Source organism: Amphiura filiformis, chromosome 1 (assembly GCF_039555335.1).
Source record: "Amphiura filiformis chromosome 1, Afil_fr2py, whole genome shotgun sequence".
NCBI lineage: Eukaryota > Metazoa > Echinodermata > Ophiuroidea > Amphilepidida > Amphiuridae > Amphiura > Amphiura filiformis.
Window position 1 is genome coordinate 78,797,471 of NC_092628.1, and position 27,887 is coordinate 78,825,357.

General features: G+C 35.9%; 1 protein-coding gene across 2 annotated transcripts in view; it reads right to left on the bottom strand.

The window, feature by feature from the left end:
- Positions 1 to 27,437, bottom strand: part of LOC140154060 (DNA polymerase lambda-like) — a 71,808-nt gene extending 44,371 nt beyond the window's left edge. The window contains exons 1-7 of one of the 2 annotated variants that reach the window (XM_072176676.1): positions 27,341 to 27,437; positions 17,575 to 18,359; positions 16,571 to 16,648; positions 15,903 to 16,010; positions 12,760 to 12,939; positions 12,304 to 12,432; positions 10,678 to 10,846 (exon numbers count right to left, since the gene is read on the bottom strand). In XM_072176676.1, the coding sequence (XP_072032777.1) occupies positions 10,678 to 10,846; positions 12,304 to 12,432; positions 12,760 to 12,939; positions 15,903 to 16,010; positions 16,571 to 16,648; positions 17,575 to 18,351 (1,441 nt within the window). In that variant the 5' untranslated portion in view covers positions 18,352 to 18,359; positions 27,341 to 27,437. Of the gene's footprint in view, positions 1 to 10,677; positions 10,847 to 12,303; positions 12,433 to 12,759; positions 12,940 to 15,902; positions 16,011 to 16,570; positions 16,649 to 17,574; positions 18,360 to 27,307 lie in introns of both variants that reach the window. The other variant, XM_072176683.1, reaches the window with a different exon arrangement.
- Between the last annotated feature and the right edge of the window lie 450 nt (positions 27,438 to 27,887).

Genomic DNA, 27,887 nt, shown 5'->3' on the forward strand with positions numbered 1-27,887 from the left:
TAATGTGATGAGCTCAAGCAAAAGGAGTTGTTTTTTGCCAAAATCAATTTTGAGATAAAGCAATAATAGTGTAGAATTTCCTTTGTATTTCTATGTTCTAAATAACAGCTAACACTACAGATAATACCTATATCACTGGAACCACATGTCCCATTTTGATGGAGTTTTCAGTTTTCAGCAAAATGTAGCTCTTAAACTAGCAAATTTAATACAAATGGTAACAACAATCTGAATTTCATAAACAGCTCAATTTGCTTGATCTTGTCACAAATGAGTTACAACATGCAAGTCAGTGGCGCAGTGTGCATCATCCAGTGGGGGCACCAGGAATATTTTGGGGGGTATTGATGGGGCAAAGTGAATTTTTGTTTGGGGGGGGGAGGGGGGCAAAATCAACCAATTTTGCGCAAAATGTTGGGTTTTTACTAGGGGATACAGAGGCATTTGCCCCCCCATGCCCCCCATGGCGCCGCCACTGGCGTCATCATATTGGGAGACACCGACCGTGATTGGAGGCACCGGGTCTAAGGATCTTTTCGTTAATTTTGTTATGGGATACTTTTAAAATTTCAGATCAATTGGGGGCACATGCCCCTCTGTGCCCCTATGACGCTACACCACTGTTGCAAGTGATTATCTGGTTTCAGAATAATGGGACAAAATATTATCTATATCTAATTTACTTCCTCTTCTGCTGCTTTTCACACAATTTCCAGTGGGTTCAGACAAGCATGAATAAATGAAATGTGAATTATACTCGGGAGTATGGCATTGAATTCAAAACCTTGCTCTGTGGTAATTGACCATCTTTACTTTCTTGCAATCTTTCTTGGGTCATGAACATAGTCTTAGGAACCAGGGGGGGGGCTTGGTGGGGCTCAGCCCCCTCAATAATTTTGGTGCGGGCTGGAATACCTTGTTCAGCCCCCCCAACAATATTAGGTGAAGTTAAACAATTGTGATGGGTGTTTGTGACCTACATTTTCTGAGCACCCCCCAGGGTAACCAACCAATATTTTCAGTCCCCCCCCATGTTGAAAATCTTCCTAAACCAATGATGAAATAAGAAACTTATAAGAAATATTTTACAATAATTGGCAATATGATTTAATCTTGTAGAGCTTATCAACAAGGCATCAATACATTAAAACTATGATTAAATGTGTGCTTAGAATGTCCTCAAGAAACTAGGAAATTAGTGCACAGAATATACTCAAGAAACTTTAAGTACTTGTGCACAGAATATCGAAACATATGCACAGAATGTACTCAAGAAACTAAGTATAAGTGCACAGAATGTACTGAAGAATGTACTCGAGGAACTAAGTATTGGGGCATAAAATGTACCCACGAAACTTTAGTATTTGTACACAGAATGTACTCAGTATATTTGAGAACAGAATGTAGTCAAGAATACAACATTGGTGTTTATTTCACTCAACCATTAATATCATAGCCAACTTATTGTAGACTTCTGTAATATAATATAAAAGATCAAAGCACATTAACAGGCAGACATTGACCATTATTTGTCATTCACACATGTTTTGATGTTAATCTATATAACTTCCTAAACAGCTTTGGCACAATGCTATCATATGCTTGACTCAGGTCCTGGGATTCGATTCTCTTCCTTGAGGAAAAAACATGCCTATAAAATGTAGTATCACACCCGCACACCCAAGATCCCATGATGGTCTATGAACTGTCACAAGTCTAGTGGTCTGACCGCAGCAATTAACATTAAAACATAAAGCAATGAGCCCCCCAAACATGTGAATTTAGTTCATGTGTAGTTCCAGCCATAAACAACAGGATGAGCTCATTAAGCTGAGTCGCTATTCTAAAGGCAGGTGGGTCAGTCCTGTCAGACTCAAGAGCTCTTGTCAGACTCTATGGTCAAGTCGTCAGTCAAAACATCAACAGACTCTTATTTGGACTGGCCATTTAAAGACATTTATCACCTTAGGGGCCAAATTAAAGAGGAATTAGAAGTTGCTCAGTTCGGCTGACTGCAGCACCCTTTAAAGCGAGTGCAGAACACTCATGCCTCAAAGCATTGAATATGATCATATGATCCCACTGAACCAGTGCTATGTGAAGTGTCCAAACCAATTGTTACTTTATAATCTATTCTAAGAGCCCAGGATATGCATGCAGCAATATTAAAACAAAGGAAAAGAAAGTCTTTGTTGAAGCTAAACCTGGCAGTTCTTCAGGGGCGTAGCCAGCTTTCTTGGTCGGAGAGGGGGAGGCAAAATAAAATTACGGGGCCACAGATGAAAAAAAATTACAGTTGCATCAATACAATACATACATATGCCAGTTTTGGTTTTTTAGAGAGACTGTACATGTCTTTGAGCTTCAGAAAAAAGGCTTTACTGGGACGAGGGGCACTTTTTTCTTTTCTTTTTTGTTGGGGGGGGTACTCTGTTAATTAAGGGTATTGTGTTAGCCACCTGATACAAGTCTTTCTGAAATTGTTTTTATCCTGATCTGCTGATGAGAATAAATAATGGGTCCAGAATATCTCTGTTTCCAGTGTGACACATGACCCTTCATCAGTATTTGAAACTTCATCTAGCTTTCCCACCATCGAGAGTTAGGCAGTCTGGCAAAATTCAAGATATATCAATGGTCCAACATTTACAATTTGACGTTCTGTCAAAAGTGGGAGAATTTTGATGATAGCCAAATTTTGACAATTGTAACCATCCAAATAGTTGATGACAAGTATTCAGATTTGCTGCTAATTCCTGCATGCACCCATACACCAGATTTTTTTTTTTGGGTGTGGATTTTGACAAAAGTGGACCTTTTTTTCAAGGGGGTGGCAATTCTGTGAAAAGTGTACCTTCTTCCCAAAATGTGTACCTTAAAAAGCATAAAAAACAATTTTTTTGCTTGATATGCTTGCAAACTGATATTTTGGGGACTCTTTTTATACTTTTGAAAATTTGGGTGGAGGTACAGCCACACCCCCTGCATATTCACTCGGTCGGACATCTGGGAACATTGTCCCCTTCGTCCCCTTTGCACAAGCGCGCGTATAGCAACCAGCTTGAAAGGGGAACTGCACATGCGCACACTGGTTTTACAAGGCTATTTCCCCTTTGTGACGTCAGCCCGACCAAGAGAATGGGCATGCCTCCATGCTTTTTACACAGTAGTGAACTGCTAATAGGAACAAGTTCATATTCCAGCAGTTGAAGAAGTTGAAGAACAACTTTCAACTTTGCTTAATACTGGGTCAGTGGTTCTTATAATTGGGGCCTATTCCTTATTGATATTTTGCTAATAACCTTGTCTATTCGCTGTAGAACTGATGATGAAGATGATGAAGTGGTGAAGATAAACATCTCAAAAAAAGTAACTACCCCCCCTTAAATAATGACCATTATTCAAAAAGGGGTTATTGTATTACAAATTCGTATCATGCGTTGGAAGCAGAATTTATTTCTGCGCATTTTGACACCTCATTTGATACGATAGCCTAGAAAACAATAAAACACCGGTCAATTTAATGTAGTGAGGTCCAGATTTGAAAGTTGCACTTACATACAAATTTTTACAATACAAAAACACTCAGATATCATTACACAGATTTCCTTCCATTACACTGAATGCAAAATCAATACAATTTACTGCAACTTTCAAATCTTGGGTTACATTGATTTAAATGTACGCTGTGGCGTCAATATTTAGTCAATTGCTGCAAATGAGGTGTCAAAATGTGCAGAAATAAATTCTGCTCCCAACGCATTTTACAGATTTGTAATACAATCACCTGTTTTTGAATAATGGTCAATATTTAAGGGGGGTTAGTTACTTTTTTTGAGATGTTTACTAACCTTACAGGTGCGAGTGATCACCATGATATGGTTCAATGCAGAGGTACCGCATGAACGTACAGTGCGATAAATATTCAAACATTGTTTTAACTTATTGCTATGGTAGTTAATCCTATTACATCATCACTTTGGAGAATCAATTCAAAGTATCAGATTTTGTACTGAAATGAAACTATTGCTAGGGGTGAATACAGAGGAATTTTGAAGTTCAAGTATGATAACATTAAATGCCAACAGATGTTCAAACTAGAGATAGCAAAAATACCCGATTCAGTCTGTGACCTGTCAACAATTCACCCTTTGAATTTTAGTAAAAACTGTAATACAGACATGATTTATACACAGGCCCATACCCAGGATTGGGGGGTGCAGATTTTGAAAAAGGGGACATTTTCCAGGGAGTGGGGGGGAATTTTGTGAACCACAAAAGTATAAAAAACATATCTTTTTATGCTCATTAAGCTCGCAAATTGGGATTTTTGGGACTTGTTTTTGCAAATTTGGGGGTGCCACTGCACCTCACAACCCTCCTGCATACAGGCCTGCCTACACGGTACATCACACTTACAACATGTATTGTATACAGGAAGTTATCTGGAATGTCAAAAATAATACAAAGGGTGGATCCAAGAATTGAAAAATGCTAACATTATTGAGATTTGAGGTAGGGAGCACTCCTTCTGCACCCTGTGGATCTACAAAATGTATCACTGATACCACCTACCTTAACCCTTTTACATTTAAAATAAATAAATAAATGCCTATGGAATGGTGAATTGTGGCTCTTCTACAATTAGTTCTATTATTTTCAACAAAAAGAAACAAACAAAAGTAAGCTTAATAAAAATTGAGTGCTTAATTTGTGTTCCTAAATATCACTATTTTTAACTGATGATGGATTCTTGTAATTATTTCTTAAAGTAGAAAACTCTTCCATTTCACAAGTGAATGTGTATGTATCATTCTGTAAAAGTACCCATTGATGGTAAGGTATTCTAAAAGAATTCCCACCACTCTGGTCAATTTGAATTCAAGAAACGTGACTGAAAAATTTGAACGTGACTGAAAAGCTTTTTATTTTTCATGCACAATTTATACTGAACCCAACCTTAACCAAAGAATATAAACAGAGGATGTATGGTCTAGTTTGCTTTGCTCAATGCAATCTCCAGGAAAATAATCCCAGAGAAACCAGTATTTCACAATGCATTGATATATTGTGTTCACAAGAAACCTAATCACATATAATGTAAAGTCTCTGATTGCCTCGAGTGTAACATCAAATTCTGTGTTCCACCATACATAGAATACCCAGGTCAGTTGTATAGAATGTATTGCACTTCCAAAAACTTCACATTGCTCCTATTGAAATTTTAATTTCCCCCTAAAATTAATTTTCATTGTAACATCAAATTCTCTGTTCCACCGTACATTATACTACCTAGGTCAGCTGTATTGAATGTATCGTACTTCAAAAAATTTCCCATGGCTTCAACTGAAATATTAACCCCCCCCTAAAATTCCCATTCACTTGTCCCCAATAAGAAAATATGAATAAAACAAACCTGATCAAAACCAAATTGTATAAATATATTCAAAGTTTCATGATACAGTCTAGGGATCCCTTGCCAGCATTTTTTTTCTAGGAATTCATTTTTTACAACTAGTCTTACATATTTTATATCTGAGCATTATTAGGAACCTTTCAATTATTTTTTACACAATGTTAAACATGTGCCCTTTCAATTTTGAGCCTTTTAAAAAGTGAGGCAAAATGAAAGAAAATCACCATTTCATTCCTAGGTCTCAGTCTGTATCATAAATGCAATTGTTAGTGATCCACAACAACAACAACAGGTGATAAATAGTGCCTTAAACCCAAATAGTCTTACAGTGATATCCAAATGAAATCAGCGACTCAATTGAAAATAAGCACTATAAACAAATTATAGATAATTAAAAACCAAGATGTTAAAACTGCTGAAACAGTGGAAACAAGCTCTGAAACAAACTCTTAACACCCCTTCCCCTTCCTGGTCAGAAATATACAAACATATCTGTGGTGTAATCAAATAAAATTAGTTTGATATCATGAAATTCAATTGTGAAATGCTGCTAAAACATGCATGTAAGTTAATTTGGGTTATATCGTCATATCTCATAATTAACTATTATTTTTATTCATTTTCTTCCTGTTTTTCAGCAAAATACACCATCAATGCGTAAATTAATTTCTATGGACGCTCAAAATTGACTCTACTTGACATCAATTCTCAATTTGATTGATTGCATCTCTTATGCCGTTATCCCCTAGACACTGATACATGTGGGATTTCATCACAATATTAAACACGGTGTGATTTTTATCAATTACGTCAAAATATCAATCAATTGTGAAAACAAAAGATTATAGGGGATATTGGCAGTGGCCGACAGCTTGTAGCCAAAACAGGAAACAATAGCTGTCTCATTGACAACTCTAGTATCAGATATCACACCGCACAAGACTGCCGGTTTATGCTGGAAATGTAAAGCCATAATGTATCATTTCGGTCAAATTTTAATGTTGTTTTCTTTGCCAAAATTTATTACACTATAATATTAGTAACAACTGTCAAGGAGGTTTTCTGATCATTTTAAGCTGAACTAATGAAGTAAAATAAAAGAAAACCACTTGGCCGCTCTATGGGGGAATTGGCACATAAAATCGGGGATCCCTGGTTTTATTATAAAAACTCTTTAATTTTACTGTAAATAAGCACTTCATGCTTAGTCTTTCACATGGTATTTTAGTACACCATTGGTCATTACAATCATGCAAAAAGTAGAAATTCAAGAAAAATTGAGGGCCTTGCTGTAGAGCAAATCATACATTGTGACACATTGATAACACAAATCATGACCTTTCATACTTCAAATTAATGACATTAACATTTCTCCATTTTCTCCAACATTTTGTAAACAAGATTATGATATTTGTGACATTTAAACAAGGGACTATTTCAGAATTACCACTGGTAAAAAAGTTACCATTTTAATAGTATATTCTCAGAGAATGTTTAATAGTAAAAATAAACACATCAAAGTTCTTTCTGAATTCCCATTTACAACAAGTATTACAAGCATTTCAATTCTGTCTGAATACTCATAAATTTTCCCTTTCTAAATGACCATGTGTAGAAGAGACGTTATCAGTATTCCCATTGATAAACTAAAATTCTGATTTCATATATTATTTTTGCATCAGTTTTGTGGACGTGGAAGTGACACAAATAGTGCTTTCATAATTTTTATACATGAATGAAGCTGACCTGTGAAACAGTGTTTACTCTCTCTGGAATTTGGGTGCGCCAAATGGAGCATTTTGTCCAAAATTGGCCCGATTTTGGCTCAGTAATTCCTCAAATTGGTGTGCCAAATCTAACTTTCACTGGGCCAAAATTGCGACATACAGCCTCTGAGTAAACATTGCTGTGAAATCACTCTTTTTGAAAAAGAAATTATTTCAGAGATAATAAAAATGACATAATTGCATGTCAACAGAGGGCAGTATCAAGCCTTCACCAGCAGCTAATTAACTGTAAAAGTGTATATTTTTCTGTGTGAAACCACAGATTATAAAAGGAATAATAATCTGTAGCAGTGTTTACTCTCTCTGGAAATTGAGTGTGCCAAATGAAGCATTTCTCCCCAATATTGACTCAATTTTGTCTCAGTAATTCCTCAAATTGACTAATTGTAATACAGCATTGCAAATTTTTGTGGGCCAAATATAATTTTCACTGGGCCAAATTTGCGACATACAGCCTCTGCGTAAACAATAATCTGTAGTGATACTTTGGTAAAATAACTCACATTTTTGAAAGACTTTTATGAATTTAGACTTTAAGGGGCATTTAAATGTATTCCTTTTTCCTATTCCTTCATATGTCCTTCTGTAATACACATAGCTTTTACAAGCAATCAAACAGATTTGAAATAGAATTTTAGGAAATGACACAACAAACGCAAGCTAACTATTGTTTGACTTTAACTTTTTATTCCCGTTTTATTCACAGTTTCATACAATAGAAAAAAAATAATAAAAATTCAGGAAACATTACAACTTTTCTACATTATAATTTGGAACTGTGATGCCAATTGACATCACATGCACTTTTTCATAGAGTGAACCATCAACATCAAAACTAAGTAAAGTAACTTCTATCTGAACTCTTTACCCTTGAAAATAAAACATACAGGATATCACCATGGAGTTAACCTGTGTATTACTACATATACATGGTTACCTAGTTCTTGGTTGGAGTTTAGTACTGGAAATTTATACATTGATTTGCTTTATCTGGCTGTATCAACGTATAGGAAGTTCATGTTGTCAAAACTTTTACTGTACACAATTCAATAGCCATCTGGTCGTTTTCAAGCAGTACCTGGCTGGTTACCAGTTACAGTTCTTAACAGTGTTAATACGGCAGTCAGTAATCAGAGTTTACATGATGTGGCGCATACATCATGACATCACAAGTTTACGCACATTTTACTACAGATGGAGTCATACCTAGAATTGATCAAAATCAACTTGAGATAAATTTCTAGGTATATTGTTGCACTAGTTGGTGTTCCATGGCAATCAAATTGTATACATGTGAATATATCAGGGGTTCTCAACAGCTTTTTAATGGGCCCAAAAGTGGAAAACCTAGATGACCTGTGGGTCCAGGTCTGGGGCGGGTGCCAGGGAAGCCCTCTGTAGCTCTGGGATTTTAACAAAATTTAGGCTGAACAATGAAGCCACAAGAATTTGGCCTCATGTTTGGCTCTTGAGAGCCCCTGGGGTAGATAATAATGATTGTGGTGCGGCCATGCAGCAAACGTTAACCACATCATGAGGTAGATCACACCAGACATTTTCACAGTAGAAAAAAGGACAAAGTGACAGTTGGCACATGTAATGAAAGTTCAGCATGTTGAAGCACATAATTGCTTACCAAACAGTTTTCAGTACTTCCTTTACATACCAACAAGTTTTTTATTTTTAAAACATTACTAGTACAGCATATTGACACTGCAATTTCCCTCTTGAGGAAATACGCTATTGGTGTGTCTATTTGTATGTATACATCCCGGGGTGTGTGGGTATGAATCCATGTGTATGTCTATTTTAAAATGCCAAATCCTCAAATCATGATGTTTATGTTTACTCATTTGGTTGTACTATTTTTAGTTTTGTTACTTTGTTGTTTATATTGATACATTCATGTTTTGTTGTTGTTTTCATGTTTGTTATTTTCTGGATATTGTTAAGGTGTATTTCTAGTGTAATTTTACAAATTGGTAAATGAGTTTGCTCTTTTTACTTAAAGGCCCATTCAGTGACTTTCTCATCCGGCCGATCATAAAAATCATTAAAATTCTGATTTTGGTACCTTTGTTATTGTCATAAATGTGTTAACACAGCCTGCTAGTGGTTCAGCCGAAAGCCAAAAAATAAGGAATTTACATGAATCTGTAATTTATATACTGACCGTATATAAAATAGCTACGTGGATTTGAATGGGGCTTCCACTTCGTCAATACTGCTGTTTTCTTTGTTTGTTGCCAAATTTTTCATTTCAAAAATGTCAAATGACAATTTCAATGACTTATCCTTCACTTTTAAACAATTTTAATTTTTTTACACTTTCGATGGGATCACTGAATGGGTCAAATTAAAGCAATTAAAGGGATGCTGATTCTTTCATTTTTGTGTTCATTTATTTATACACTGTCTAAAAATTCCCAGCAGTATCATACTTTGTAATATAATCAGGAATATAATATGCAAATTGTTCAAGTACAGGTGTCAACAAGGCATATATTGCCTAGTTTCAGAACTAATGGACATCTTGTGATTTTTGCAATCAGGTCAAATCTCCATCTGAATTCAAGAAACAGAACCTAATCATGAGTTTGGCATAACTTGTAAATACCCAGTTTAGACTCATTTTATGGTAACAGATTAAGGTTAGAGTAGAATTTAGGTTTGGAATTAAGATTTAGCATCAGGATTAGCATTATCTTTGGGATTAGTATTTGGACTAGGACAGCGGGAATGCAAGTGACTCTAGAAATTGTGGTTTGCCTGTCATCTGAATAAAAAAAATCATTCCCCATCTGATCTTAAGATGAGTCAGAGCGGTGTCTGAGCTAGCGGTGTTTGTGCTCAAATATTGAGAAAAATAAATCCCACACTCACAAGGAAAGGTATGGGATCAATACGTGAGATTCTAAGGCTCACATTAAATGGGTTTTATTTTCCCCATGTGCATGATTTTTCCTGGGAGGGGGGGGGGGACAGCAAAAACTTTTGTTTTCGTCTGTTATTTGCCATAACTCAAGAACTGCAATACATATGGAAATACAAATGTGTGTGACCAGTGGCTTCCTTGGCTCATTTCCTATAAGATCACTGTATTACCCTGCACAAACAAACTGTATTATTTAAGCAAAATAACCAAAACTTGACAAATATGGCTGAAGGCTCTGATAGCCAGGCAATGTTCTACTGGCTGTTTAGAAAGTTAAACTTTATTGCTATATGGTCTTCAATAATGAATTTGGTCTACAAACATTCAAAATGCTTTACTTTGCATCTATCAAAGGCATTACCTTGCCTGTTGACCCCTGTCTGAATAAAAGCAACCTGCTTATATGATAGATGGGTCGCTAGCTATGACACTGCTTCATGTGTAAAAGGTATTGTAAAGTTATTCCTTTGAACAGTTCTTAATTTTGTTAAAGGTTCGTTCAGCATCCCCCTGAACTCTAAACATACACCTGTACTTACCTGTTTTTCTGAGTTTGTCCAATAACTTAGGCAATACTCCTTTATGTGACTTGTTATCAGGATGACTGATGAGAACATCAACATCTCCACAAGTCTGCTTGCCTCGTCTGTAAGAACCACAGACCACTGCTAACATCTTGGGATGAATAGTCTGGGCCATCTCTCTCACCTGTTAGTTGAGGAAAAAATGTGTAGTCAAGTTAGTTTGGAAAATTTGCAGTCAAGTTAGCTTGGAAAAATGATTCAGTCAAATTAGTTTGGAAAATTTGCCAGCGAAGTGTTACGTGTAATCCGATTATCACTATGTGTCAACTGTATCACACTTTTGAGTCCTGAACCATGATCGCAATGATCGCAACACAAAGTCTATGGCATGTACTCAGGGTCTTAGCTAGAAATTGAGGGTTGCCCGTCATTTGAATAAAATTGCCTGTCCTAATTTGACTTTTTAAAACATTTACCAGACATCTATAGCCCATTGGGGGTTCAAAGATTTCAAATATGTGCTGATATGGCCTTGTTCTACAATTTGGATCTACTAAAAAGGGCAATTAGCTTCTCAAAACATACAATTTATGATATAGCATCTGTCAAAGGCATTAATTTTGCCCGTCCCAGGAGCAAACTGGCCGTCTGAAATGACGGCCAGACGGGTGGCTAGCTAAGACCCTGCATGTACTATCAATTCCTTGAGTTATTACGCCAGCTGATGCCAGACATCCATGTCCATGACCCCAGATTGCTACAGTCTGTGAGATCCCATGACCTGGCAGTGGAAGTTCCAAGATCAAACCTTGTCAGCCATGAAAGATCATTTCTACCATCTACAGCCCAATTATGGAATTCTCTTCCTGCCCAAATTCCAGCCATTAGATCGAGGGCCAACTTCAGCAGGGAGGTTAATCGGTTCCTGGGTGCTTCTTCGTCAGCAGCTTCTAAATGATTTTTGTATCTGCTGTTAATGCCCAGTTATGCCATGTCGTAAAAAAAAGGTGTGTGATCCCATTACTAGGGAGTTATGTAACCACTTCGCTGGTGAATTGTGCAGCCAAGTTAGCTCATGCAGTCAAGTTTTGCTTGGAAAATTGAGCAGTCCAGTTAGCTCAGAAAAATGTACAGGCAAGTAAGCTTGGAAAAATGTCAGTTAAGTCATCTCAGAAATATGTGGAAGTTAAGTTAGCTCAGAAAATGTGGAGTCAAGTCCTGAGTCAAGTTAGCTCACAAAATATGTGCAGTCAGTTAGCTCAGAACAACACACAGTTAATTCAGAAATATGTGTGCAGTCAAATTAGCTCAAAATATGCAGTCAAGTTAGCTCAGAAGAATGTGCAGTCAAGGAATTTTTTCAGGGGGGTGGCATGGGGGCAAAGTGAATTTCAGGGATGATCAACAAATTTTGGGTTTTTACTAGGGGGTAACTGGGGGTAAGAGTTCTGACTGGGGGCATTTGGGTAATAATGATTCTCCTGCAAAACTGACTCAATTACACATGTTCTTGCACTCACTCACTCACTCGATAATATGGATTTGCAATCAGACATGTGAACAAAATGAGCTTATTGAGCTAGCTAACAATTTCACTGGCAAAAAAGAATGACATTTGGCTGCAAATTGTGGTCTACTTACTGTCCTTTCTATTTGCCCAGCTTCTTCCCTGGGCATCCTCTCCAGGAAATCATCATAATGTTTCATACCAATTTCTTGTTGATAATTCAGCTTGGCTTTCTCACGGACATCATCAAGTGTACGCAGACCCTGCAGGATCAAAACACAGCATAATACTTTATCATATCATTATTTAAGGATGGCTTTGTAAGTACCAACATGCATTGGAACAGTGCAGCATTTATGGGTTGTTAGTGTTACTTTGATATTTTGGGTGTGACCTAATTACATGTGTGCTTGCTACAATACAGACCTGTCAACCAAAGAGCATGTAGGATTGAGAGAGAAGAGTGGAATGGGAAGAGGAAAAAGAAGAGAGGAAATGGAAGGGAAAGAAGATGAGCAGAGAGAGAGGCAGATACAACAACAGATAGACAAGTAGACAGACAGACAGACACCCAGACAGACAGAGCTTACCTGTTGCACCCATTCTTGTGATACAGTAGGACCAACTCCCCAGATGTTATTAAATAGATTTAATGCTTCCATTTCTTCTCCTTTGCAAACATGATCAATCTTTCTTAGATGTCCAGTACGGGCTATTTCCCACACTTTGTCTGCAAGGGCTTTCCCTATTCCTGGAATCTCATTGGCTTCCTAAAATAAAGATAAATGTGTGTCTTAATACATTAATAATAGATAGAAATAGTTGTAATCTGCCTTGGGGTCCATTTCACTAAACTTTTAACCCTTTGTATCACAAGTAACTGTTCGCAAGTTACAAATAACCTTTTACTAGATATAACTTTACGAAGGGTCCTGGTAGTAAATCCCTATACTTACGAAGGGTAACGATTGCAAATCATTTTAGTGAAATTGATTTTATGATGCGTTGTAAGTTACGAACGATTTTAAGACTTATGAAACTTCGTAAAGTTTAGTGAAATGGACCCAGGTATTGAAGCAGCTTAGAGTAGTCTGACAATGAGTTTGAAGTCATCCAAAATGCCCAAACCCAATTCTAAAGTAGGTAATGTCACATCCATTCTCTTTCTTTAACTTACCTTTATAAAAATTGACCTATTTCTGTCTGATACTACAATTCCCAAGTTTCTTCTATACATATTCATCAGAACCTTAATTCCCATTTATTTAAGGTGGTACTACACCCCCTGATAAATTTTGTGACTAATTTTGCATTTTTCTCAAAAAATAACTACTACTACACCCCCCTGATAAATTCTGTGACTTACTTTGCATTTTTCTCAAAAATAACTAACACACTGGTAACAAAAGATATGTATATTATAGGGGCAAGGAATCCAATTACTTCACTAATATTTCAGTGATTCAAGACAAGTAGTTCATTATATATGTTAAGAAATGAGGTACATTCTAACGGTACCTCTTTTCTTATCATACATAATGTACCGCTTGTCTGAGTCACCTGAAAATCCAGTGTAGTAACTGGATTCCTTGCCCCTATAATATACATAACTTTTGTTACAAGTGTGTTATTATTTTTTGAGAAAAATGCAAAAATAGTCAAAAGGGGTATAGTACCACCTTAATAACTATAATACATTCAAATACAGGGTGTCCCAGAATGATCTGTACCGGGAAAGATGGAATTTTTTAGGTATGAAGGGCATGTTGAATGGTTATATTGTTTTGCATTTTAAGTTCTACATATAGTTAGCTTTCTCAGATTTTTTAGTTTTTAAAAATTTGGCGTTTCTAGTAGAAGTTATAGAAGATTGCGTAAAAATGATGAATTCTAAGTTTTGACAACATAACCTATTTTGAAAATCTGTAACATTACTAACCGTTCAGCACAAAGTTATTTGGAAAAAGTTATGCAGGTATTTTAGTTGTGCCCTGTTCATATTTCCACTAAATAGCCGATATCTATCTATTATTTATGACGTTCTGAAGCAATCATTATATGGAATTAAGGATTTGTGGCCTAATCCAATTCTCTCTTTGGCGGTAGTTTTAAATATAGTTATTGTGGTGTGAGGTCCATGTCATTTGAAATGCTTGCAGAGATCGAATTGGTTGTGGTACAGAAAAGTCGGCTCTTCAATTTACTGTACAGCAGCGTGGATTTCTTTCAAAAACTTACTGGCAAACCGGCAGCTATGTTGAGACGCAAAGAAGATTCATTAGACGATAGTGTATAACGTAAAGAAGTTTGACGAGCACGGAACTGTCAGGAATCGGCAGAGTGAAGCTTCAGGTGCTCGTAAGACTGTAAGAACTAGAGCGAACATTGCAGCTGTCCGGCAAGCTTTAAGGCGCAACCCCAACAGTAGTTGTCGTCGAAATGCTGTGCCAAACATCCCACGTTCTTCATTTCATCGTATCGTGCCATTTTTCAAAGGTATGCGAGTCGTTTTCATCGATTTTACATTATTGCATGCCACGCCAAAACAAATAAAGGTAGCGTGCTGAAATTAACAGAATAGGTAGGAGACATATCCAACATTATAATGCTGGTATCAAAAATAGATACACTGCCCGTCTTCTATTTTTAGTTATTTTTGCAAACACGGTACAAATCATTCTGGGACACCCTGTATGTATATTATGTTGAATACATTTGATGATATTGATGTTTCATACAATGGTAATAATATTGAAAGAATTGATAAATTCAAGTATCTTGGTGTTGTATTTGATGAATTATTATCTTGGAATGAACATGTAAGCCATTTCTTCTAATATCTCAAAGCGCATTGGCATAATCCGTAGACTTAGGTATTATCTTCCAAATGATATCCTTAAATTGCTTGCCATTGCCAATGCCCTTGTCATGCCACACTTTGACTATTGTAGTCCTGTTTGGACAAATTGCATAAACACCCTTTCAACTTCACTTCAAGTGCACCGTCCATAATAGACTTGCTTGTACTCTTTTGTCAGCAGATATAAGAACTCCTATTAATGATATGATGGAGTCTCTTAACTGGAATAAACTACATACAAGATGGGAAAAACAACTTCTGATAATTGTGTTCAAGTGCCTTACCCATAATGCACCATCTTATTTATCTTCTCAATTTACTTATATGCAATCTCTTCATACTCATGGTACCAGAAGCCAAACTTTCAATTCTCTTGCCATTCCAAAATGGAACATAAATCCTGGCAAGAGAACTTTTCACTACAGATCATGTTATGCTTGGAATGAACTCCATCAAGACATCCGCAGAAACTTTTCTTCCATGACCCTTAATACTTTTAAAAACTGTATTTCAGAATTGTGATTAGATTTTATCAATTTCCACAAATTTATTCAACTTTGTGTCTTTTCTTTATATCTGATTGCCAAACATGTACATTGTTATAATATTATTAGTATTTAATCATGTAACTATTGGTGTTACCAGACCTGATGTAAAAATGAACCTGATGTACAATGTAAATTATGTATCATGTATAACTTTTGATTCCATGCATTGCTTTTAATTTAATTTATATTAACCTCTGTTATGAAATTGTACAATGTATATATGTATATTGTGAATTGTCACCCAGGGCCCCCTTGGAGATCAGTACTAGTTACTGAAGGGGCTACCCTGGTTAAAGAAAGATTAAATAAATAAATAAATAAATACCTGCCAACTGGTGATTGCTTTTGGATGTCTTGACAAGGCTGATATGGCTTTTTTGTAACTCAAAGCTCGCCATCGATCTCTGGTGTTTTCATACACTTTTAATAGAACCTGAAAAAAAAATTGAATGCATATGTCATTTACACAAACATTACACAAAGCTAGACCATGGTGAAATATGATCACTTTGGCATCTGATATGTACATCTTTATTGAATGTTAGTCCGATTGTGGTTTTATAGTAGTAATCGTACATGTATTGTGAATTTGAAACATTGTTCTGCAATGCTGCCACATAACTTGCAAATTGGAACTTCATCCTTCCTTGCTTGTTTTTTCTCTTTTGTCTTATCATTTCCCTCATTGGGCTATTCCAATTAAAATCCACACTACCCCTGTGGAAGATTTAGCTAAAGTCTTCCACAGAAGGAGTATGAGTTTTGAATACAATAGACAATTGGGTAACTTCAATTTGAAATACTCACTCCAGTTGTGTAATTAGATATGGGCAAAGCCATAATACAGAAGGGAGTATGGGTTTCAAAATAATTAACCCTGACCAATTACATTAAAAAAACATACCCCCTCTATGGAAGGTATTTCCAAAATCTTCCACAGGGATAGTGTGCATTTTAAATGGAATAGCCCATTATGTGAGCATGACAACTTACCTCTAGTTTGTCAGTGATGAGTTTGTTATGATTGACAACAATTGACGATGACGGCCTGGAACACACCCAATTGCCTTTCTGTTAATCAGAAAATATCATGTATTTGGTTAATAAAATAATAACATAGCATTTCATTTCATTTCATTTCATATTTATTTAGTCTTATCAACAACAACAATCGACATTTTAAAAGGCACATATAGAAAATACTTAAATACATTTTATAAAAACAGAATAAGAATATAAACAGCACATATTTATAGAGAGCACGATGATAAGACCAAGGATAGCCCAAAAAGCCATGGAGGCTTATTTCCATTGGGGTCCTTTAAAAGGGGACAACATCAATGACAAAAGAAGGAAACAAACAGAAACAGTCAAGTACTAGAACTACCCCTTCTTGTGATCTTGCTTTTGTAGCAAGATGAGCCTTTACTTCTTTTTTGAAGTTGGCATAGCCATTGATGGATTTAATATTGCTTGGGAGACAGTTCCAGGCCTTGACTGTAGTGTATTGGAAGGTGGTACTACCAATTTGCCCATGAAACTTTGGAACAACAAAATTGAGGTGGCTATCCCTGGTATTATACCGGTGTCTTTCAGTTACTTTTATAAAATGCAACAATAGCAATACAACAATTTCCACTGATGGTGGACTGAGCTAATTAAAAAAAACCACACACACACACACTTAAAGAGGAAACCATGCCAGCGCAGTTCTTCTGGGGTGATCCAAACCTGCTTGGTTATCAAATTAATCAGTGACAAGGTTATCTCTGAAATTGACAGGTGCTAATTGATGTTTTAATGTTATTGCATCAATAAGCACCTATCACATTCAGAGAAAACCTTGTCACTGATTAATTTGATAACCAGGCAGGTTTGGTTCACCAGAAGAGCTGCTCTGGTGAGGGCTTCCTCTTGAAGTATTAAATCTAACAAATCAGTATATTACATTATCACCCAACACAACAAAAAATAATACAGCAAAACAATCAACTTACAGGTAATTTTGCAGGCGATGCATTTGGAGTAGAAGCATTGGATGAACTTTGACCTGATGGTGCCCGGGATTGCTGATCCTCATCATCATCATCACTTGGTATGTAACTGCTATCATCACTATCATCAACATCACCTTTCTTTGTTGGACTTCTCCAATGAATGTTCACATCTTCTCTTGTTAAAACTGCCTCTTTGTCTGACACTGATGTTGATGGAATGTCTTGTGGCTTCCCCTCCCCATCTGCATGTTTTTTGGTACCTGCACTTTCTAGTTCTTCCGTTTTCTTGCATGAAGAAGTATCATCCAACTTCTTTGGTTCTCTATTTACATTAGATTCACTTCCCAAGTTGCTATCATTTGTTTTTAGATATTTCACTGGGATCTTTATTTCATGCTCTTCAGTTGATACAACTTTTTGTTCAGACAAGCAATTACTGATCCAACTAGCTTTCACAATTTTCACATCAAAAGGAGGTTCGTCAATTTTTAAGATTCTACACAATCTATCAATGTCCATTTGTTCATCTACAATCAAATGGGTTACATCAGGAGATAAGTTATTTTGTAATTTCCCACTAAATTTTGCCACTTGCTTACTAAATATCTCAGCACGGGCTTTGCCAATTCCAGCCTGAAGTATGTATAGAACCAGATTGGAGAAGATACCAGTTTGGTTTGTTTCCTCTGTCAATGTTGAATTTGTTTTTTGTTTTTTGTTAGATGATGCTTTTTGCTCCTCTTTACCTTTACGTTTCTTTGATGGTTGCGAAGACATTTTTCAATCTGTGTCACACAATAAAAAAGAAAAAGGTAAACATTGTGATACTGATAGAACATACGGTCAGCCAGAGGCACTCAGCCAGCCAGCCTGTGAGGTAAAATTCACTTAAATCACATTGCTGAGTCAGATGAACCGTGCAAATTATAATTCCAAATTTACAGAGCACAACATACAAATAAAGCTAAATAAACTTTTGTGGTCTTTGTTGTGTGCCGAGCATACAAGAGTGTAAACAGAGAAGTGATAAACAATCACGCTGTCGCTGATTGGCTGATCAACAGTATTCAACAACAAGATAAATGACCCATTGGTTCATCGGCGGGTAAAAGGGGAGGAGCCCTCGCCACTTTTACGTCATCGCCGATCACCAGCGCGTACCTGGACTAATACAGGGATTTATATATGTTGATTTTATAGGAGAGTTTCGTTGAAAATACAGGTAAGCCAATGCGCCACGCAATTGAATAGAGTAGACTATGCCATAGTCAATGTTTGATAAATAAAAGCATGTTATTAATCATGATGAAAGCATTCAGCATTCAACTCGAAATTATACTGATATTTATTACATCAAAATACTAGTATAAAATTGTGAAGAAAAAGTTTATATAATTATATTAGTGACAGTAAAGTAAAGTGTACGTAGGCTTATATTATTGAATGCAACATATCATAATGTCATAATTATATTGGCACTTCAATACTGAACAATTCTGATTTTAGAATCTACGAGTTAAAAATTGACAATGGACATTGCATTTTAAAACGGGACTTTGAACGGGCAAAGTCCCTAACACATGCACTGTCAATCATACTTGTTTATCAATCCAATTTAACCGCAAGCAAATACAAGACGCGCTCATGTACTTACTGAGAGTTCAATGTTCCCGCCAACACAAAGGCCGCATAGTTGTGTACCATGTAGTTATTAATGGTAATGGCAGGTGCCCGGAGGATTTAAACCATAATGAGATCTGGGCGACCAATCACAAGCCAGATCCAATTAAAGATGCATTACATCATGGCCAATTTTAGTTAGGCCACAAATTGGCCTAACTCTCCATAGAGTCCCGTGTTAAAAATGTTAACCGCAAGTCAAAGTCAGTAGTCCACTTGGGAAGCTAACAAACAGAGGGGGTACGGTAACTGAAAAGATCAGTTGTGAAAATCTATCAATTGTGCACACATTAATTAAATCAGAGTTTTAAGCTTAAATACAATATCCAGAGTATACACAATGGGCAAGTGGACTACGGAGTAGTCTATTGAATAGAGTTGCGGAACTCCAGAGGTCATCAACGTTTTTAACACATTTCACATCTTCTTACATCTTTTTACCTATTTACATCAATTTTTGTAATCTTTACACAATCAGTAAATTTTCATTGGCATATATATTCACTCGGCCGAACATGCAAATTGCAATTCTAGGAATGACAGAAGTGGCTACACTACAGGGCGACTAAACCTATTGTTGTCATGCAGTAAACAGTAATCCAGTTGACCGCTATCCTGTACATGTAGGTATGCTAGTGAATTCAAATTTGCCATCAAACTGCATCATTTTATATATCAAATTAAAGCCCTTGAGTAAACAAAGCCAAAACTGAAAACCTTTTTTTATAGCACTTTCCGTAGCAAAGTTACATCTTGTCAAAGATTGACTTTCATCAAACAATGTCAAAAAGATTGAGCTAGCAAAATTCCCCAAAACGGCATTTCGGGGGTGTTTCTAGATCTTTAAATCTCATGATGATAGCAGCTTTTTTTAATGGAACTGCTATCAAAATCCCTCTAAAATTCCATGTGCGAGTGACTTATCACCATAAAAAATCATATATTTGGGTCAAGTGAAGTACGGTATAGAAAAAATATTTATGTAGGTTTCTTTCTTCGGCCAGTTGTTTTAAATTTCTATGTAAAATGCATTGACATTGTCGTAATTTGGCTGACTAGCAAATGTGTTTGCCTGGCATACCTGGTATGTAACAGAGCAAAAAGCACGAAACAGACGTGGAAAACGGACGCGCGTCCAGTCTGCAATAAAGGCCAAATGGACGTGGAAACTGGCCAAATGGACGTGGCAAATGGACGCGCAAAAATGCCCTAATGGACGTGGGGAATGGGCGTGATAGTCTTTATCTCCAGCCGTTTACGGCCTATACCTATTAATTGAATAAAATTAGTCATTCAGTACTATACATACATGTATTTATTAAGCTTTATTATGTAGAGACGGGCAGCATAGGCCTACTGCGTGTTTTGCCCGTACAGTTTGCTGCAAAAATAATAATTTAGGCCTGATCGATATTCGACAACATTTTTAAATAATGTCGTGCTTATGTGTCAGAAAATTAGATTCTATCATGTTTAAAACACGGCAGATTTTGTTTTATTTCTGTATTATTGAAACCAGGGCGAAGTGCTGATTATAAGTCCTGCATCCGACTGTGGAAACCGGCGCTTATGATAAGTTTGATCATCATTCATCACTCATTTAGGCCCTATTGTTATTCTTATTATTATTCTTATTATTATTATTATTATTAGTGTTATTATTATTATTATTAGTGTTAGTGTTATGTGTTATTATTATTATTATTTAATTATTACTATTATTGAAAACGTTTCAAACTTTTCCTGGTATAATAGGCCTACACTGCAAAAATCTGTGTTTATCAATTTGAGACTTTTTCTATGTACACATTTTTGCTTCTATAAATACTTGGTCCTGTATAATATGTGGAAACATTATTAACTATGTCAAATGTTTAGCCATTGAATTTTGATGAATGTTTGGTCAATATGTTTATGGAAGTTGACACATGAATGTTCAAAATGACTAGCTCAAGGGCTGAGTATGCCTATAGGTAAAATTTAAATTGAATTGAATAATATGCAAGAACGTGTTTAACTTTGGAGGTGACGCGTATGCCTATAAGCCTATATAGGTTGTTAGGACGCCCCTTTTCAGCATCGCTGTCATCCCCCGTGTCATCCCCACCACTTTTTTGTCATGTTCTGCCATGCACCCATTATTTGCCATTTATTCTTTCATTGCCCCAAGGGCCCTTATTTTGAACAGCAAATTCATTATCACCATAGGAACAAAATTTTAATCTTAGGAACTTCTTTTGAAATAACAAAGTAATTAAGCGAAAACTAGAGGTTAGGCCTATTGTGGGTTTGTTTTGGCTCTCACCCAAAGACTGTTTGAAAAAAAAAATCATGTATTCACCCATGCCCGCCTTAGGTCCAAACGGCCCGTCTCACACCCAATGACCCAAATTGTACTTTTTGCTCTCACCGAATGCCATGATCATGCCCTCATCCAATTTGAAAGTGTCCGATGCGGCCCTATACATAGGCTACCAATTTCATATGAGTGTCCCCGGGAGGTAAACATTTATAAATACTTTAAGTAGACCTACATGTACAAACTTCCTCCATGGGCATGGGCATGTTTACTCTCGTATCTATATATAAAAAACAAACCGGCATTCATTCACACACCGATATCCTTTTAAATCAGAAAATGGTTCTTTCTGACCTTTACAAAACCTTTTTCATGTCTACAAATGGTTCTTTCTGGCATATTATAGGCCATACCGCCAAATTCCAAGACTCATGTCAAAACTACAATACAAAATACACACCCATCCGCCTTACACAACCCCTCCCCCATGATCCTACAAACATGCACGCAGGTATTATAGATGTTGAGCGCAGAATGCGGAAAATGCGTTTGAGCTCACCATATAAAATAGCATCACAAAAGCGCTTTACATCAACTAACCAGCACCCCCTGTTGTACACTCAACACACACCCCAACAAACATTAAACACGCACATAAACACTCCACATCATTCATGGACTTTGTAAGTCCATGCAGAATGTCGCAAATACATTTGGGACTTTATAATAATGCCATATGATAAAGATTTAGAGCTCACTTAAATCTAAATTAAATTAGACTGATTTAAAGGAGTATTTCGTTATTAATCTAAAAATATATCTATGAAATGTATGCAATGTTATGTATGTATTATTTTGGCATCGAAATAAAATATCTATTTATCTTTTATGATTCTTTCATTTATCATGCTAATGTTTATACCTTTCTGCCTGTTATACATGCATCCCAGCATGTACATTCAATTCAATTCAAAGTAGTTTATATTCACTTTGAGCATAAGCATGATACCGCGGTACACTGCACATCATATTTCTTTACTGATTTGTAGGACACACCACACCTATATTAGCTTATATAAATAGCATTAATCATACTTATTTATGAAAAATGTGCAATCTAACTATTCTGATTTGTAAATGATTATTTGAACATGCCAATGACATCTGCAGTGCGTTGTACTGCATCGGTGCTCCTTTATTAAAAGGGAAATCCCTGAAAGAGCTTATTCAAATTATTTGGTGAATAATAGCATTTTCATGAATGAAACAGAGCATACGACATTCATATGCATGAATAAATTAAATTGGTCCTTTACAGTTACCAATAAATAAATATATGTTGTTTGAATTGGTGAATTGGCGTAATTAAAAATAGGCCCTATATACCTTTGCTGTCCGTGTCATGATGTGTTCTTATGAAATAAAAAAAAATTAAATAAGTAGCCACCAAGGAAGACAAAAAAGAGTAAAACCCAAATCACGCGGACTAATACAACCCACCTCGATACATTTTATGGACCATGATAGATGTTGAGCGCAAAATGCGAAAAAATGCTTTTTGAGCTCCCCATATAAATGGCATCACAAACGCCTCACCATATCAACTACAGGGCCTATATATTTACCCACTGAGCTGATCCCTCTTTTTCTATACTCACCACACACATAAACAAACACTAAACACGCACCTCATATCATTGACAGACTTTAAAAGATTTTGAACGCAGAATGCCAAAAAAATTTTGAAGATAATCAACAATTTTGATAAGGATAAAAGCTATGACATAGGAAACTTCATTGTAAAAAACTAGCTAAAGAACTTGTTCAACCTCTTACATGTATTCATAACAGTATTCATAGCTAGTTATCACACAAGAAACTGTAATAAGTATAATCAAGAAAGTATTCACTGATCATTCAGGACTACAGGCACATGCACTATTATGGGGTATGGCGCTTGGACAGTATTTTTGTGGGACATGAGGGCACATCAGACATATCGATTGCACTCTGAATCTGAAGAATGACCTTCTGATAAAAAATAATTTTGGGGGTTTTTTTCGCGGTATAATACACATTTTATGGAAAATGATTAAAATTGATATTTTGATATTTAACAGTCATCAAGTAAACTTTATAAATCTGATGATTTATACTTAAAGTGTATGTAGCTGGGATGAACAACCGACGACCAATTGAAACTTTTGACCTTTCGTATTGAAGATATGGATTTTCCTCTAAAAAACACCCAAAAAAATTAGGTCTTTTGGGGAAAAAATGTATATCTTCAATACGAAAGGTCAAAATGTTCAATTGATCATCGACTTTTCCTCCCAGCTACATACACTTAAAGTAATTTATAACGTTTACTTCGAGGACTGTTATAAATCAATATTTTAATAATTTGTCATAAAAGTTGTATTATATCGCGAATTTCAAAAATCCAAAATTATTTGATATCAGAAGGACATTCTTCGTATTCAGAATGCAATTCATGTCTGATGTGCTATAGTGGCCTACAAAATACTGTCCAAGCGCCATACCCCATCCCTTAAGGGAATTCATGTGCATGTAGTCCTGAATGATCAGTGAATGCTTTGATTACACTTATTACAGTTTCTTGTGTGATAGCTAGCTATGAATATTGTAATGTATACCTGTAAGAGGTTGAACATTATAGCAAGGTCTAAAACTGTTTTTTTACTTTGTTTTTCTTTCTGTATTTCTATCTTATTTCGTGCAGATCAGTGTTTCGCTTTTCCTACCACGGCACATGCGCTAATGCACAGTTTATATTGTCTTCCAAATCTGAGTATTTCACACACCCATTTGGAAGATTGTCTTTTTTTTCGTTGTAAATTACTGATTTCTAGCAAACATACCTATATTTATTATAATGTTAATCACGTACTTATTTATGAAAAAGGGTACAGTCTAACTATTCTGATGATTGACAGTTTGCCGATTGTACTGCGCCGGTTCTCCTTTGTTAAAAGGGAAATCCCTGTTTGAAGATGGAAGATAGTATTTTCACGAATTCAACATGGCATTAGCCTGTACATAATAATAACTTTAGAATGTAAATTTGATAATAACTAAATTATCAATTATCAGTTACACCCGTATAGATGCCTTTACATACGACACGCATATGCTGAACAAAGCGCACACACGTCTTCCAAATCTAGGTATATCAAACACCCAGATTTGGAAGTTATTCCAAGTAGTCCTTTATTGTTAAAAGTAATAGATGTTGTTTGTTGAGTGAATTTGCGCAAATAATAATACCTTTGTTTTCTGTGTCATGTGTTATTATGAATTAAAAAAACAACAATTAACAACAATTAACAACAAAAAAAACCAAAAAACAAAACAAAACAAAAACAATAAAATAAGTAACCACTCAGTCTTCAGGTGGACAAATACACATGTATACTATATAATCATGCTAATAGTATTCGACTGACAAATTATGCTCATTAAAATTTGAACAAAACGAAATTGAGTTTTAAAAAATTATAAATTAATTTAGAGGACTCAGTTATATGCGGTCGTGCGAAAAACCCGGTCTTTAGGGGCCATGAACTGAACCACATGCCAAGTGTAAACTCTGTCAGCAATCAAATGGTTCAAACTGGTGGTGGTGGGGTCACTCCAATAATAAAGTCACATGCATGTGCGGTAGCAACTTTATATACAACATGGGGTCTTTCGGGGTCGCTCGAAAAATAGGGTCTTTCGGTGGCAGATGCTAAAAAGTGTGACTTTTCGAGAAGGGAAGACCAAACAAATTAGTTCTTTCTGGTTATTCTACTTGCGGCTTTTGGTTTCATTTATTATAACAGACTTTTTCCACAAGATCTTGGGAGCAAAAATGTGCCGTTTGTGTGAAAACACGACAAAATGAGGTCTTTAGAGGTGTAACGTTCACGTAGTAGGGCCTATTCTAGGCCTATAAAGCAGTATTCAGACTTTTTATTGTACGTAAAATATTGTATGTAACATATCTACGTTGTTTAATCTATTGCCATTCTATTTCCAGTAATGTTTAAGTTCTAAGGCTGCGTTCACATAGAAGTATACTATTCGGGTATACGGTGCACGTTTTACAGGTGCACGCGTATATAGTTCAATCGAGCAAGGCAATTTCATAGTACCGGGTCACATAAGGCTAGAAGTATACTAGTCGGGTATACGATGCACGTTTTGCAGGTGCACGCGTATAGATTAAATCGAGCAAGGTAATTTCATAGTACCGGGTCACATAAGAGCTATTCGAAAAGGCCGTATACCTGCGTATAGTATAGTATAGTGGGAATCATGCAGCGTGTTCGATTTTAGTGCAGCGTATACCGTCCAAATTTTAAAAACCTAAACCATATGTGGGCAAATTCATTTTTTTAATAGATGTAGGCCCTACTATCTAGTTCTGCACATTATGACACCTCATTGAATGCAATATGTGACCTCAAGAAGTAAAGTTACAAGCATTTGTTAAGACGAAGAAAATGGGTAAACTGACATACTAAGCTATTAAGCTATCTGAAATACGCTCATTCGATCAGGCTGAGTTCACATAGTATACTCCTATATGAACTCAGCCTGATCGAATGAGCGTATTTCGTATAGCGAATACCGGATACCGTGTACTTCTATGTGAACTCAGCCTAACGAATGTTTGATGACGTAAAATCGATAATATATTTCTGCTAGATATTGTATGTAACATATTATCGATTTTTTCGTCATCAAACATTCGTTAGAACTTAAACATTACTGGAAATAGAATGGCAATAGATTAAATAACGAAGATATGTTACATCGAATATTGTACGTCTAATAATACTCGGAGTCTGTGGAGCGCTTTATACCATTGATTATTTATAGCACACTGATTAGTACCAACGAATTCAATATCCTAACCATTATTCGACCATTGTTCCTATTGTATAACGTGGCATTGCGCTAATCACCTTATTATAAAGTGGACAATACAAAAATATTGCTATGATATCATTTCCTACGCAATCCTCACCTTCTATTTTAAGCTATTATCTTTTATCATTATTTTATTATTATTATAACCTACTATCAATATGCAATGAACAGATAAATAGTTTCCACAAAAAAGTACTAACACTTTAAGTAGGCCCTAAATGATAATAAATAATTGATAATAAATAAATAATAATAAATAAACAACCTATAAATAATTAAGCAATACATAATAAATACATAAATAACAGGAAGAATGAGAAGAAATAAACAAATTAAGTTTTACAATGTTACTTTTTCTTACAGTAGGCATATACTAATTTTCTAATACTAAAATATGACGGTGAACTTGATGTTACGATAGTACGGTGCAGTGCAGTGCCAGTGACAGCACTGTTATATTGAGTTCTCAATCCGCGTCTGTTTGTCCTCTTCTCAAGCGTCCGTTTTGGAAATGGACACGACACGAGTAGCTACGAGTAGTGACATTGCGTCCATTTGATCATTTCTCACGTCCATTTGGGCATTTTTGGCGTCTGTTTCAAAACGGACGCGCGTCCATTTGCCACGTCCAATTGGCCATAAATGCAATCTCACATACCTCGGCATACCTATATCCTGTCAATCGACATCTAATTGGGGGTTAGGGTTAGGGTTTATAAGCTGAAAAGAACATACTGAGGTCGCCCTGCATGCCTGTAGCCGCTTGTGGAATTGGGACCGAGTATTAGGCTGGCATTTAATTACTAATAAGCTTACCACAAAAGTTGATTTTATAAATTGCTCATTTACCTTTAGTTTAAAAAGTGATACCATCTAGATCTGGAGCAAACCTTGTTGCCTTTCTTTGGTGCAACAGGTCATTCAAACATTCAAAAATACACAGATACACATTCCCAATTGGAAACAGGACGGTTCGCACCCTTTCAATTTCGGACCCGTGCACTTTCGCCCCCTTTCAATTTCGCACCCGTGCACTTTCGCCCCCTTTTTAAACCGCGGGTAATGTGCTGCTGTTGATTGATGATGCACGATCGATCGCTTCAACTCCCGGCGGTACAGTGGGGTGTTGTATGTGTATAGTATTGGTTGACTTTTAAAGCCTATTAATTATTTTTATTTTATTATTATTATTATTATTATTATTATTATTATTATTATTATTATTATTATTATTATTATTATTATTATTATTATTATTATTATTATATTAATTATTATTATATTATTGTTATTAGAATTATGTTACCTTATTAGTACTTTATAATAGGCTATATAATTTAGTATTCAATTATTTATGGCCTATAAAGTATAAAATTTATAGGGCCTAATATTGATA